Source organism: Tetrahymena thermophila (assembly GCF_000189635.1).
Source record: "Tetrahymena thermophila SB210 genomic scaffold scf_8254550, whole genome shotgun sequence".
Classification (NCBI taxonomy): Eukaryota; Ciliophora; class Oligohymenophorea; order Hymenostomatida; family Tetrahymenidae; genus Tetrahymena; species Tetrahymena thermophila.
In genome coordinates, this window is record NW_002476321.1 from 157824 (window position 1) to 173727 (window position 15904).

At 22.3% G+C, this 15904-nt stretch overlaps 4 protein-coding genes across 4 annotated transcripts in view; 2 read left to right on the top strand and 2 right to left on the bottom strand. All coding sequences in view use genetic code 6, as the record gives it.

Annotated features, from left to right (window-relative positions):
• The window catches only part of TTHERM_00923230 (D-alanyl-D-alanine carboxypeptidase family protein), a gene marked incomplete at both ends in the record, with an annotated part of 2111 nt that extends 1128 nt beyond the window's left edge, over positions 1-983 (bottom strand). The window contains 4 exons of the mRNA XM_001021203.3: positions 49-260; positions 322-465; positions 570-902; positions 953-983. Coding sequence (XP_001021203.3) covers positions 49-260; positions 322-465; positions 570-902; positions 953-983 — 720 coding nt within the window. The remainder of the gene's footprint in view (positions 1-48; positions 261-321; positions 466-569; positions 903-952) is intronic.
• A 902-nt stretch (positions 984-1885) lies between these two features.
• TTHERM_00924230 (cyclic nucleotide-binding domain protein) lies at positions 1886-5493 on the top strand (the record flags this gene model as incomplete). Its single annotated transcript, XM_001021204.2, has 7 exons — positions 1886-1942; positions 1998-2121; positions 2174-2242; positions 2298-2451; positions 2514-3072; positions 3122-3259; positions 3394-5493. Exons 1-7 carry the CDS (start codon positions 1910-1912, stop codon positions 5491-5493), a joined length of 3177 nt encoding a protein of 1058 aa, XP_001021204.2. The 5' UTR covers positions 1886-1909.
• Positions 5494-5733: 240 nt separating this feature from the next.
• TTHERM_00924240 (hypothetical protein) lies at positions 5734-6828 on the bottom strand (the record flags this gene model as incomplete). Its single annotated transcript, XM_001021205.2, has 2 exons — positions 5734-5804; positions 5898-6828. 2 exons carry the CDS (start codon positions 6826-6828, stop codon positions 5734-5736), a joined length of 1002 nt encoding a protein of 333 aa, XP_001021205.2.
• A 528-nt stretch (positions 6829-7356) lies between these two features.
• Positions 7357-12997, top strand: TTHERM_00924250 (hypothetical protein; the record flags this gene model as incomplete). The annotated part of the gene is made up of 13 exons (XM_001021206.2): positions 7357-7881; positions 8115-8279; positions 8341-8439; positions 8491-8867; positions 8925-9766; positions 9927-10204; positions 10266-10394; positions 10450-10777; positions 10848-11152; positions 11207-11307; positions 11361-11980; positions 12058-12369; positions 12489-12997. The coding sequence occupies 13 exons, from the start codon at positions 7357-7359 to the stop codon at positions 12995-12997; spliced, it is 4590 nt and encodes a 1529-aa protein (XP_001021206.2).
• Positions 12998-15904: the final 2907 nt, after the last annotated feature.

Genomic DNA, 15904 nt, shown 5'->3' on the forward strand with positions numbered 1-15904 from the left:
TATTTTACCATATATAATAGTAGAATTAAATATTAATTAATTCATTACTGCTGTTTTAGAGACACTAAAATAAATTTCTGAAACATTTATGTCAAACTTTTTAGCTAACTTTAAAGAGACTAAGCAAGTCATTATTTTTGTTATTGAAGCCATTTCCCTTATTTCATATGTGTTTTCTCCTTAGATAAAAGAAGCATCTTCATCTTTATATATGCCCCAAGCTTTACATTAAACTTAAGGCCTCACTTCTTCCCTTTTTGCTTTTTTTTATAATTTGATATTTAGTAAAATTTTAAATAGAAAGTATTTTTATTTATTTACTTTTTAACTTAGAAATACCTTCTTGTTATTCTGATTTTTCTTAATAATTTTCATCATTTATTTTATTTTATTGTTGTAACTATATTGCAGGTAAATTAGTTTTTGTAGGTTTACGAAAGAAAGTTGTTGATTTCGATTCGTTAACTATTTAAAAAAAATTAAAATTTAGTAGAGATTAAGTAGTTTTTTTATTTTTGTTTGAAATATTTTATTTAACTAAAACTTTTTTATTTTTATTTTAAAATTACGTGAAATATTTCCACAAGATGGTATTCTTTTGTAAGCAGAGCTCACGGAAGAATTTTAGCTTGAAGTATTTGTTGAGCTACTTGGTGTTGTTAGTTTAGGAGGTAAGTTTATATTATTACTATTTTAGAGCTTAGAAAGTTTAGAGGGTATTTATGCAAATCTTTTTTAAGAATCAGAACGTTTATGGCTTTAATTTCTCCAAGAAGGGTAATTCTGATTAAATTTATTTATCAGGCCTCTATTTTTCTCAAGGAATTTAAAAAAGTCTTCATCTAAATAGTCTAAATCTGGATCATTTATATTCAGATCAAAATAGCTATTAATACTATTTTCTTAGTTGAACAATTGTTATCATAAAAACAATAATATAGTATAATTTTACTATTTGATTAGGATTTTATTGCTTATTTCATACAAGAATGATGTGTTTTTTCTAAAGTAAACTTGTTGAATTGTTTGTTTTTATATGAGCTATATAATTTTGTTGTTGCTAATTTCAGAATATTTTTAAAGAGTAAAATCAGAAATTAAAGCAATATAGTATTAGTTATTTCTTATTATTTTGTTTTAAGATTCAGTGATTTATCAAAACTAATTACGATATTACAAAATTATTTATCTTTTAAAATAGAAACTGAACAATCCAAACATAAAATGATATCATGAATAAATAAATTCAATACATTCAATAAATAAAGTGATCCAAATAAATTTATAACTATATTATCTCAAATTAATAATATTTATTATCACTATAAAAATGTAATATTTAATTAATAATATTAAATTTTCTTAGTCCTTCTTTTAAATATTGATGGCTGGTTAGATTGATAAATAAATAAATAAATTTTGTATTATTTAAAAGTTTAGTAAGTAAATATTTAAGATTAAAAATTATATTTAATGCATAATTTTAAATATATACAAAGTTATTATGCAATATATTAAATAAGGCAGGTGTAAAAAAAATTATTTTTTATTTTTTTATCTCCTTATTCAAAAATCATTAAGAACTTTTTGATAAGAAAAAATAAAGTTGATTTCAAGTGCTCTCCTCCTAATCAAAAAATAATTATTATACTATTGTCTTCCTTATTAAAGAGATCTATAATATATCTAAATTAATTATTAAGTATTCTAAACTTATAAGTAATAATTTTTATCCTTTTAAATCAATAATTTGAAAATGGAATATTTGTATAAAAAATATATTTTTTATGTTTGAATTAATATGTATGGTTAATTTTTAATTAAAAAATACCAATAAATATTATTGATTAATTAAAATATTCAATAAATTTTTTTTTATTTTTAATTATTAATACAGATTATCATAAACATGAAAGAAAACAATAATGTAAACTCTATTTAGGTATTTTACAATAAGATTGCTTAGATTTCATTTTTTATAATTTTATGGTTTAAAGGATATCGTTGAAGTCTTGCAAAAAAAACCTGATTAAAGGACAATATAAGATTTAAAACGCTTAATCTATGCAACTCAGCAAATTTAATTTTTTGATAGATATGTAGAATAAGGAAGAGAAAAGGGTAAATTTAAAAATAAACTAAGTGTATAGAGATAACTTACATTTTAAAAAAGTATTACAGAAATGTTGCAAACACATGAAGTACGAAGCTATGGAAAAAGGCTAGAAAGTATTTGAAATAGGTATCTAAGTTAAATGCTCAAGATACAATTAATAATAACAATTAACATAAAATAGATGAAAGAGGAACAAAATTCTACTTAATTCTTTCAGGAAAAGTAGGTGTATATATAAAAGATCCTAACTAATAAACAAATATTAATGATTCACCTAAGATTTTTGGAAACCACTCTCATCAAGCAGCTAATTAAAGAGATTAACATAATGAAGAGTAATTTCAATAAACTAAATATATTACAATAGGAATTAATTATATTAATTTATAAAATACAGTATTGTTATGTCAAGAAAATAAAGTAAATTTGCAAAGGATGAAAATGCCCAAAATCATAATGGGCAAAATACTCCAAACGAGAAAAAATTTGACCCAGATGATTATTTTATTTAGCTAAGATAAAAATTTTCTAGGCCAAAGAAAATAAATAATGCTTTTCTCAGTAATAACGGGAACGAAAACATTGAATTATATACTCCTAAAAATACTCATTTAATGATTTGTGTGAAAGAAATAGAAGCAGGCAATGCATTTGGAGAGTTAGCTTTACTTAATAATAAACCTAGATTAGCTACTATTGTTTGCCATGAAAATTGTTAGTTTGCCATTTTAGAGAAAGAAGACTTTACTAAAATTCTAAAAGATATTGAAGAAAAGCTACTTGATTAAGAGATATCATTATTAGCTAATCTCCACATTTTTTAAGGATGGAACAAAAACTTACTTAAATAGCTTTATTTAAATAGTTAGAAAGTTAAATTTAACAGAGGATAGGTCATATTCAAAGAAGGAGATGCTTGTGATAATGTTTATATTGTAAATCAAGGGGAGTTTACAGTAAATTTAATTCTCTTTTATATGTTATTTTTCTTATTTTATTTTTAAGACATATAAAATATTTGAGTTCAATCGCGACTAGGAATCAAAAGATTTAAATTTAGATGAATTTAAAGAACAAAATATCGTTGATTAGTTAAATTAAGTTCATGGCAGTTAAAAGTCAATAGAAGCATTACCTATAAAGGTATATTTACTTTTTCAAATTCTTTTTCTTTCTACTTTATTTTATTTTATTTTTTGATGATTTAAAAGAATTAACGAAAGCTATTTTAAAGTATAATTTTTTAAAAATTAAATAAATATCATATTTATAATTAGATGTCTATTTTAACTCCTTTCGAAATGTTCGGGGAAGAAGATTTTCTAATGAAATAAGATAGAACATTTTCAGTTAAATGCACATCTTTTTAAGGTTAGCTGATAGTAATTAAAAATAAGAATTTTAACATTAGAATTATGTAAGACGATTACACTAGACAGTATTTATATGAAAGACTAGAAAAGAAAAAAAAAACATTTGATCAACGATCACAGACGATTGTCCAACAATACAGATAATATAAATAATATTTGTTGGCATCTACTGACAATTTATTTGATTTCTGTATTGAAGCTATTAAGAAATAAAGTAATGAAGAAACTGATTATCACTAAATTAATTTTGGTTCAAAGAGTATTTCTCCAGCTAAGTCAAATAATTAGCAAGTAGATTTAAAGCAAAAGCAAAATAATTTTAAATTAGTTTAATAGAAATTTGAGCAGTAAGAATAGCAATAAGATAGTATTCATATGCTTTAAAAAGTTCTAAATTATGACTTAAAATATCATAGACAAAGCCTGTAAAAAGGATTATCTGGGATGTTCAATAAAGAGTTCAAAGATACAAGTATAAGAAAAAACCAAAAAGAAGTTAATATTGAAATGTAACATTATGCAAAATAATTCAATTAGTACGAAACAGATAAATTTATCAACATGAATGCTTAAGAGGAGATAAATAATCAGGAACTATCCAGCAAATTAGCTAATGAACAAAATCATGTTAATGATTAATAGTATAGCAAAGAGCAAAGATCCAAGTCTGTCTCTACATTAAAAAATGAAACAAGAGATTAGCTTTTGAATTAATATAGATAAATAATTTATGAATAGTCATCTATACACTTTAAAATTAAATGTCACTAAGCTTAAAAGCCAAAATCAGACAGATCTAAAATTGATTATTTGTAGATTATGAGAGAAAAAGAACAAGTTATATAGAGTCCTGATAAAGTAATATAAAAAAGAAGAAGAGCAGTTAGCGCTAATTCTATTAAAGAATTATAGCATAACTTATCTCTTAATAAAAGCATCCAAAGCTAAAAAAAGGGAATAAACTACTTTTCTATGATTCCAACTGTTAAAACAGAAGCCTCTCCTGAAAAGGGTTTATATAGGTATTATTCTTATAATCCTCCAACTTCAAGAAAATCTATTAGTGATTCCTTCTAACAAGAAAAGAAGTAAAGCTAAAGTAATAATTTAGAAATTTAACAGCCATAAGAAATGTGCTTTGATTAGTAATAAGAAGATATTTATGATTAAGATAAGTAATAATAAGATAAAATCAAAAATTAATTAGATAAATAAATTCAAGTTTAAAATAGTGTTCTTGATAAAAATAAATATTAATTAATAAAAGTTTATTAATCTCAAAACAAACAAAAATAAAATTTGGTGAAATAATAATAATATATCACAAATTATTTTATTGGTGAGCGAAATTAAAAAATACTAACAAGGTCATAATCTTAAAATTAGATAAATATTAATTAGAATATTTAAGAATAAAAAGGAATCAAAAATTAATAACAAACTAAAGTTTTAAATTAAAAGACGAGATCCTCATCAGTTTAAACTCCATTCAAAGATACAATAATTATAAATAAATGTCATCTTTAATCAAAAATTTAAAATGAAAAATAAATTCATGACGAGATAAGTGAAGATATTAATGCTCTGAATTAAATAGATCAATTAAAAGAAAATGCATTTGTATAATATTAGATAAATAATTTAAATTAAGATCATATAAGCTAAAACGTCCATCATTTTACAAATTAAATATCTTAATAGTATCAATAAAAATAGCCAACTCAAGCTCTATTCAAATTAGCTAATAATACAAACTAAAGTGAAAGAGAAATAAAAGAAGACTAAAACAGCAATACTTTGCATTATAATTTATAAGATTAACTGAGAAAACCAAAATGGAGATATGAAAAATATGATATATTAGGTAATATAAATCTGTTAGATAGTTAAATGTCTAAGATTAAAAACTTGTAAAAAAATGGGATAATTTAAAATTCAATTTTATAAAAACAGACAGAAAATTCTTAGGCTTTTATTGCTTCTAAAATAAGACAAAAAAAATGAGAAAAATTAAATTTTATATTTTATATTTATGAATAAATTAGTAAATTTTTATAAAATTTATTTTCTCATCTTTTGATAGATTTAATGAAAAAATAATATTTTTATTGAATTAAATATCATTACAATCAGCTATAAAGACGGCACAAGCAAATTTTTGTTTATGAAATATATTTCCAAAAGTATATTTTTATTTATTTATCTTTAATTAAAATTATGCTCCCTCTTTGATATATTTTTTATTCAAATATAAGATAGGAATTTTTTTTTGAAGCAATGGTTGCATAATTATAAATTTTTATAGAAAACTTCTACTAATTGAGTTTAACATTTACAGAGAAATTATTTATTATTTTAAAATTATTTAATTTTTTCTATTATATGATATTGATTATATATTAGCTTACACTTTTTGTCCTCAAGGAAAGTAATTTTGCAATTTTTTGAAATATCTTATCTAATTTCATCTAAATTTAAATATTATTCGTAGTAATTTTTGTATTCTTTACTTTCCTATATTTAAGATATAATATTCTTCAATTCTTGTTTACTCAAATTTTAGTTAATTCCTTCTTGTATTTGTATTAATTCTTCATTTTTTTATATTATTTTTTTGATAATATCATATAAAAAGCTTTAAATCAACTATTCGATTTCGAAAGTAATTTTAACATATTTTTTTTCAATTACTTCACATTCATCATTATTTTCTGATATTTTTGCTTCAGAAAAACAGTCAGAAAGCTAAAATAAAACAAAAGTACATTTAGCACTTATCTTGTCTGGTGTATACACTACTTAAATTTTATCTTCTTATTTAACTTATATTAAATTTTTCATTTCAGGGTGCATTTTTTCTGTTTGTACAGCTATATAATAATACTCATTGTATTCAAAAAATAATAAATCAATTTATTTATCTATTTTTAAGTCATAATTATGATCTTATATAAGCAAGTTTATTTAGAAATATTATTCCATAGCATTTATTATTTCGTTAAAATTATCAAGTTTATGATTTGTTGATATATAATTTTTTAATAAATCAAATAAAATTTCAGAATACTTCTCTTATGTTGAATCGTATACTGCATCTAGTAAAGGATCATTATAAACTTGTTCAATAGTACCAGCGCAAAAATTAACAATGTCTTAGTATTTTTTGTAATTGTTATCTTATTTTTATGAGTTCAATGCTTTAACTAATATTTCATATCTACTTTTATTTAAAGCAAATAACCTTACAAACGAATAAATACACATATTTAAGCATTCCTCTATTTTTTATTCCAACGATGTTTTTGTATTTTCGCATTTCCATATGTGAATTTTTTTCATTTAACTATATTATTCAGGAAGTAACTATTTTGCTTTTTATTTTATTTCATCTATCTTAACATATTAATAATGATGTTTTAATTTAAATTTATTTTAAACAAATTAAAAAAATATTTTTGCTTATGCTAACATTTCTTTAGTTATTATTTTTGTGATTAATACTTTTTATTTTTTTGAAGTTTAAATTAAATATATAATATGAATGTTCTTAGAATATTTTTTTGTAATTATATAATAATTTAAGCTTGAATTAAATAAAATTGAATATATCTATTTTAAAAAAAACTAATTTCAAAAATGATAAATGTTTTATTAAAACTAATTAATTATAATAAATTCATATTATTTTATTTGTTTTGTAAAATAATTTAAAATTTATGAAATTAAAAAATTTGACAGACATAAAAAAGTTATCTTCTTTTTTTTATAATAATTAATAAGTCACTTAAATTAAATAGATCATTTCAATTGCATAAATTCAATAGATAGAATTCGTCAAATCATTATAAGATTAAAAATTATATTAGCATGAAAACTTTTACAGGGACTTAGCGCTAGTCTCAAAATTTAGATAAATTAACCATGATGCAATTCAAGGCCACAACAGATTTACATAGTTAACTAGTCAAAGAGCGAAAAAAAATAGATTCAACTCGTGTTTTTGTGAATACTGGTAAAGAATTGTTAAAGTAAGCACGAATTGAAAAGATGAATGAAAAACTCAACCCAATTAAAGATATGACAATTGAAAGCGAAGTTATTGCTCTCTCTAATTTCTCTAAACCATTTACACATCCTAGAACTTAGGAAATGATTTAAAAATAGCGTGAATCTAGGCGTGATAGACATATAAAAACTTTAAATGATTTTGAAAAGTGGACAGAATCTCTTTCAAACGATGTTGTTGACAGTTACACTGAAATCAAGCATGATATTGAAGATTATTTTATCTAGCATGATAAGGAATTGAACGCATATTTCGATAAATTTTCAGATCAAGAACTGCTTAAAAGGGAAAAAGATTTGTTAGATGAAATTAACCAAATAGTTGTGGTAACTAACTAATTCTCATATTATTTAGAAAAAAAAAATTATTAAATGTCACCAAACCATAAAAAAAAAACATATCAATTCAAAGCATATAAATTAAAGCATTAAAATATTTTACATGGATAAATAATAGAATTTAATAAGCAAATAAATTGCAAATTGCTGCAAAAATTTTAAAATTAATTGACTATAGTTACTTTACAGATAGAATATTGATATTATTTTAAATTCAAAAGGAATGTGGAATTAAAAAGGAAAACAAAGTAGATAATCTCGATAACCGTCTTGAAGATTTAGAAAAAGAAAGGGAAAAGAATTTAAAATTCTTTTGTGATAAATTAGAATTTACACTTATCGATATTGCTTTTGAGTTAGAACCTCAGGTTAAAGTTTTAGTGGATGTAAAGCTTTGATTCAATTTAATATTTTTATAAATATCTGATCGTTTTTTTTTTTTTGAAGATTAAAAGGAAAGAGTTTGAATAAATTGTTGCATAAAAAAGAATAGAAAATGATGATTATATTGCTAAAATAAAATAACAATAAAAGGAATCCTTTGAAGTAATATTTAAATGTTTTTAAAAATATTTCAATCAAATTTTATTTGAAAAGGCTTTTGTTTAAAGATAAAATTAAGTCGATAAAAGATGGAGAAAACTTAAACATGATGCTGCTTTTGAAGAATTTATGGTGGATATTAAAAAGATGGAATATGTAAATCCTGATAAAAGAATTCAATTATACGAAGAACTCAAGAGACAGCATGTTACTATTTATAACAAAAGAAACAGCTTTATTTAAAAGTTGGATAAACTTGATATCTTAAATATTAGCAAGGCTTATGTAGAAAAATGGATAGAAGATACTAAGAATTTCCACGAGCAAGCTTAGGAAATATTAGATGCAAGATTTGAAGCTTTAATAAAAGAAAGTGAAGAAGCAAAATAACACTCTATTGATAGAATAAATTAATTACATGATCGACTAGAGTAATTTAAAGCGATTTTATTTTGTTTTATGTTGAAATTTAATATTGTAAAATTTAGGTATGTAGGGCATTTAAATACATAAGATCTAAGTAGCTTAATTGAACTTGAGTGTATTTCAATATCTAATAAACTTTACGAAGATAGCAGAGATCTTCTTACTAAGGCCATAAAATTTGTTGAAGAAAGTGATTTTAAATAGAATGAGTTAGTCAATAATATAGGCAAGTTCTTTAAGAATATAGGAGAAAAAAATGATGAAAATAAAAAAAATTACACTAAAATGAATTTTGAATATGAATTAAAAAAGGCAAATATTGCTGATGAAAATGATGAAAAACTCATTCAGCTAAATGATGAATTTGAAAAAATTAAAGTAGAAATGAAGATGGCTCTACACCATCCAAAATTAAATGAAGTATTAGATACTTGTTTCAAGAAAATTGATGAAATAGAAAATGAATACAGAGATTTCCATGATAAAAACTAATCTCTAGCAAAAGAGCATCCAACATTTATTTTAAACCTTTATGCTGGCTTTGAAAAAGCTGTTGCTCAATTCTTTGAGCTACACGATGTTTCCAAAAAGTAAGAATTAGAACAAAGAAACTTAAAAAGAGCTACAGAAAAGGCTTAAAAACTAATTGAAAGAGAAGATAAGATGAAAGAAATAGAGGAATATAAAGCTGCCTAAGAAGCTGCTGCTGCCAAAAAAGGAGGTGCTCCTCCTAAAAAGCCTCCTCCTAAAAAAGCAGGAGACCCTAAAAAGGCAGCTGCAGAAGCTGAGCAAAGACTAAAGACTGCAATAGAATAAATAGGTATAGAGCAAGTTGAATAATTTACATCTTCTGTTACCTAAAACTAGTATGTAGTTGCTTACTCAGTCGAAGAAATAGCTAAAAGTAAGTTTTTATTTTTTTAATTATTTAAAAATTAAATTTTAAAAGTTTAATATAATAATTGAAATTTTTATTACTTTATATAATTAATAATTAAAACAAATATTTTAATGAAAGATAATTCAAATTTATTTAAATTGATTTTAATTTATTTAAAATTAAGGATTTTATGAGATTTAAGAAGAGGAGAAAAAAGAAGAAGTAGCTGAAGCTCCTTAGTAATAAGAATTAAAACCACCTGAGCCTGTACCTGCTGCAGCTACAGGAAATAAAAAAGACGATAAAAAAGCATAGCAACCTGCTCCTGCTGCTAAAAACGCTAAGGTACCAGAATAAGTTAGTACATTTGAAATACCTGTTTTAGAAGAAGAAAAACCTATTATTCCTGTTGATTTTAAAGCAGATCCTCCTGTAGATCCTGAAGGAAGAATAATTTTGGAAGTAAGCACAATATATAAATAAAAAACTATGACTTATAAAAGTTTAATATTTTTAAAAAAAGAAAAATGTTGTTGTAGAGTTAAACTTCATGGTAAATTTGATCGAAAATTGTAAGAGAAAATTATTTGACTACATCTCTAAATTATAAAATGATGTTATTGATTCGGCTAAAAGCAATGATAAGGACTTTGTAATAAAATTTATTATAAAAACTAAATAATTTTAAAAACTGATTTTAATTTTAGATCGAAAATTCAATTTTAATCTTGGATGAAAGACTTAAAGCCCACTACCCATTGAAAGGAAAGATGGAAGTTGAAATATATTAGATTAGATCTGCATAAATAACAGTACACAAAAAACGATACGAAAGGCATGCTAGGACAACTATAGAGAAAGTCGATTTGCAGACAGAACATTTTAATTTCCTGATGGAATAAGCATTTGAGGATCTTTAAGAACACGAAGTTGAGTAAAAGAATTATAAAGAATCTCTTTCTTCAGCTACTACATTGGCAAAGCTGTAAGGAATATAAAATCATGTGAAGGAAAACGCTTTTAAGTTTGGAGAAAGTAAAAATAAGAATTTTATGAGATTTTTATTTAATAATCAAATTAAATTTAATAAATTAAATATTTAAAGAAATTAGAGATCTTGAAGAAAAGTTAACTGTTTTAGGAAACGCAGAAGTTGAATTCTTGCTATAGAAGAATAGGGCTTTTATAAAAGAAAGTAAACTATTTGAAGATGGTGGAGAATATTCTAAGGACGAGGTTTAATGGTATGAAGGAATGATGAAAGAAATAGATGACTAGCTTAACAGTTAAAAACAAAAAAGAAATATTAGCATTGCAGAAATACTCAAACACCTTAACTAAAAGAAAACAGAGTTACTAGAAGCCTTTGAAAAATAATATGTAATAGCAATTGAAGAATTGGCAGCTAAAGTAATTTTTAAGATTTATTTATTCTTTTTAGCTAACTTTTAAATTTAATTATAGGATGGTACTGGCAAAAAGTATGGCAGACCTCGTAGATATGTATAAGAAAGAATGAGGACAGAAATGACTAAATGTGAAAAGGCTTAGGATGCAGTTAATGAGTAAGCATTCTATTATTAAATTTATAACTATATTTATATCAAATATTTATTAGATTGCTAGCTTAATTAAGAAATATGTATACAGAGTACAAAGATAATATTAAAAATGTATAATATCACTTAGATGAAGCTAAAAAGTAAAATTCTAAAGACTTATTTGCAATGAGGGTAAGATAAACCTTAATGACTCTGAGAACATGCATAGGAAGGTACGCTACTCATTTAGATGCACTTAAGCCAGATTCTTAAGTACAAGAAATGCCAAGAGTAACTTATATTGAAAAAAAATTTGATTGTGTTTTGGATCCTACTGAGTAAGAATAAGATTTAATATGGAAAGAAGCTGAACTTGAATTCATAGGACCTCTTTTCTTTTAAAAAGAGCCTCACAAATTTATGGATTGGGTTACAGAAATAGAAAAGAATACCATTTTGGAAGCTCAGAAGATATATGTAGGAGACAAAAGTAAGTTCCTAACTGGAGCAGATAAATGCCCAGACTACCTAAGGAATTATATCTAAAACAATCGTAAGAATGCAGAAGAATTTAGAATTTCATCTTGCAGAAATCTAAGAAATTCATGCGAAGAATTATCCTAACTATCAACAAATATTTCTGAAATGATAATTCAATCTATGAATGCTAGATACAGTTTTAACTTAAATTTGAAAGGTAAGATATTGTTAAAAAAAAAAATTTTTTTTTGCAAAATAAAATATTAATTACTTTTTTCTTCAAAATATTTATAGATGATATTTAAATGAAGGAGTTTGCATAGCTGTAAAATATGCACTAAGAAAAAAAATAATAGCATCTCTAACAGCTTCGCCCTAATCTTTCAAATCCATAATGCAAACCAGAATTAATAGATTTGGTTAAAAGAGAAAAAGAAAGAATCACTAACTACTTTTAATCATGCAAACAATTTAAAGAGAGTTTACTTGATTTAAGATTTGTAGAATCAAATGAATTCTTTAAGAGTCTTCTAAACCACTTTGAATTTTTGCTCACTTACTATGATTCTGAAGTTCTTTTTGAAGATTTCAAGAAACTGCCAGGAGGTAATTAATTAGTTATTTTAATAAATAAAAATGATATTTCAAAAAAAAAGAAATTAAATTTTTTAAAAATAACTTTTAAACAAATATTTTTAAATAACTAAATTATATTAATTTAATAGATGATGATATCCAAAAGAAACATGAAAATATTAAAGTGCTTTTAAGAATGAAACAAAAAGGTACAGTAATTGATACAAGCAGTGAAAGATCATTATCAAAAGTATGGGATGGTATACTCTTAACAACTTTCTGTTTTGATGATAAAAAAATAGAGTATAAACTTACTACTATTTAAGAAGATGATAAGGCTAAAGGAGGAGCCAAAAAAGATGCTAAAAAGGCACCTCCTGCAAAAGCTCCTCCTGCTCCAGCTAAAGGAGGTAAACCTAACGATAAATAACAAGAAGTATTAGAGGAGAATCCTAATTTAACAAAAGCAATAAAATCTTTTAAAACCTATAGATAAAAGAGTGCTAATTCTTGGAAAAAATAAATTTTAGAAGATTTCAAAAAATCTTTCGAGGGTAGAGTTTAACAAATAAAAACTTTCTTCGAAAAGTAAGAGATGGATGAGTATAAATTCGAATTTAAATGGGAATAAAATGTTAGCTCATTAAATAACTTATGATTTTATTTAATTACAAAATTTCTGTTAGCGTCTTTATTTTACTTTTTAAAATTATAAATAAATCTATAAGATATTTTTATAATTGATTTAATTATTTGATATTGATTTTCATTTTATAAATATTTTCAATATTTTTACTTAACATAAATAGAAATTTTTTAACACTATGATATTCATAAATATAAAAATAATAATAAATATATCTATCTATCTATCTATCTATCTATCTATCTATCTATCTATCTATCTATCTATCTATCTATCTATCTATCTATCTATCTATCTCTCTATCTATCTATCTATCTATCTATCTATCTATCTATCTATCTATCTATCTATTTATATTCTAAGTTAAATTATCTAATTATATAATAAAACATATTATTTTCTTTTATTCAAAATTTTAATATATATTCATCCTTTCTCACCATTTGTCTATCAAACAAATAAATTTATTTTAAAGACTACTAATCTTTTTGATTTAAGACACTTGCTTTTTACTTTCAAATATAATGGTTTATTGATTTTGTTTCCACTATTAAATAAATTAGTTCAAATTACTAAAAAAAATAAAATAGAATAAATCTTTTAATTAAAAATTAATTTATAAAAAAAATTTTCGCAGAATAATAAAAAAATAAATAAATAAAATAAAAAGCAAATAAACAAATTAAAAGAGTTATATTTTTTGTTTTAAATTCATTTTTATAACTAAAAATATCACAATCCAAAACTAATAAAATATTTTTACCCAAAATAAAGTCTCATATTTGAGAGATTATGGCAATTTGCTAAAGCAGAAACTAAGCATGATACACCTTAGTCACCAATTTAATTCCAACTTTTTAAATATTGATGAAAAAACAAATAATTAATTAGTTATTTAGAAGGAAAAAATGAAGAAAAAATAAGATATGAATTAATAAATTATAAAAGCAAATTTAGAAATAAAAAAAATGAGTTAAATTAAGAAGGATAAAAAAAATACAAGTACAGTAAAAACGAAAAAGAAAAAATATAACAATCCTAAACAAATTAACTGTTTTTACTTAAGATAAAGTGTCAAATTTGAGAGATTAATGCAATTTGCTAAAGCTGAGCCTAAACCTGAGGCACCTTAGTCACCAATTTAATTCCTACTTTTTAAATATTTTAAGAAAATATATAATCAATTAATTATTTAGTAGGAAAAAATGAAGAAAAAATATGAAATTATAAGTAATAAATTAATAAATAATAAAAGCAAATGTCAAAAATAAAAAATGAGTTAAAAAAAGAAAGATAGAAAAAAAATAAAACATATGTACAATAAAAATAAAATAAAATATTTAATAACAAATTAAAAGAGTTATGTTGTTTTAAATTCATTTTTATAAATAAAAATATCACAATCCAAAACAAATAAATTGTTTTTACGCAAGATTAAGAGTCAAATAGGAGAGATTAATGCAATTGGCCAAAGCAGAACCTAAATCTGATGCACCTTAGTCACCAATTAAATTCTTACTTTTTAAATATTGAAGAAAACATATTGAATTAATTAATTAGAATTAAAAAATGAAGAAATAATATGAAATAATAAAAAATGAATTTAATAAAATAATTTCTTAAATTAAGAAAGATAGAAGAAGAAAAAAAACAAAAATACAATAAAAAAGAAAAAGAAAGGTAAATCAAATAAAATTCTAATAAACAAATTAAAAGAATTATATTGCTTTAAATTCATTTTTATAAATAAAGTATCACAATCCAAAACAAATAATATATTTTTACAGAAGATAAAGTGTCAAATTTGAGAGATTAGTGAATTTTGCTAAAGTAGAACCTAAGCATGGTGCAATTTGATCATCAATTTAATTTTCACTTTTTAAATATTGAAGAAAAATATAATTAATTAGTTAAGGAAAAAAATAAAACGCAAGTACAATAAAAAAGAAAATGAAATTGTAAATCAAATAAAAAACTAAAAAACTTATTAAAGAGTTATATTTTATTAAATTAATTTTTATAACGAAAAATATCACAATCCTAACAAATAAACTATTTTAACCTAAGATTAAGTGTCAAATTTGAGAGATTAGTGCAATTTGCTAAAGCAGAGCATAAGTCTGATGTACCTTAATCAGCAATTTAATTCCTACTTTTTAAATATAGAAGAAAAAAAATTAAAATAATAACAAATGAATTAACAAATAATAAAAATAATATAGAAAAATAAAGCAATGAGTTAAATTAAGAAAGATATTAGAGGAAAAAAACAAGTACAATAAAAAAGAAAAAGAATAGTAAATCAAATAAAATACTAATAAATAAATAAAAAGATTTATAATGTTTTAAATTGATTTTTATAGCTAAAAATATCACAAACCAAAACAAATAAGCTGTTTTTATCAAGTAAAAGTTTTATAAGGAAAAAATGAGAATAAATATTAAATTATAAAAAATTGATAATTCATTCAATAAATATTAAATTATAAAAAATGGATAATTCATTCAATAAATATTAGTTTAAAATTACGTTAAAATAACTAAAAAAAATGTTTATAAATAAAATGAATGAATGAATGTAGGTGATAATTTTATTAGAAAAATAATTTTTTTAATAAAGTAAAAGTTAAATGTATAGAAAATATTAATAATAATAATATTTATAAGTTAAATATACATCAGATCAATATAGAGAGCCTAATGAGATTAAAGTGAAGAATTTATAAACTTTTTATATTAGTAAAAATAAATTTTAAATTATATTTATTAAAAAATCAATAATTACTACTTCCAATTTGTTGTAATATTCAATCTATTATATCATTTACTTTTTTTAAAAAAACATTGAGAAGCAATTTATGGAAATTTAATTCATTATAAGTGGATAAAAAGAAAAAATAAATTATATGAATTTATAAA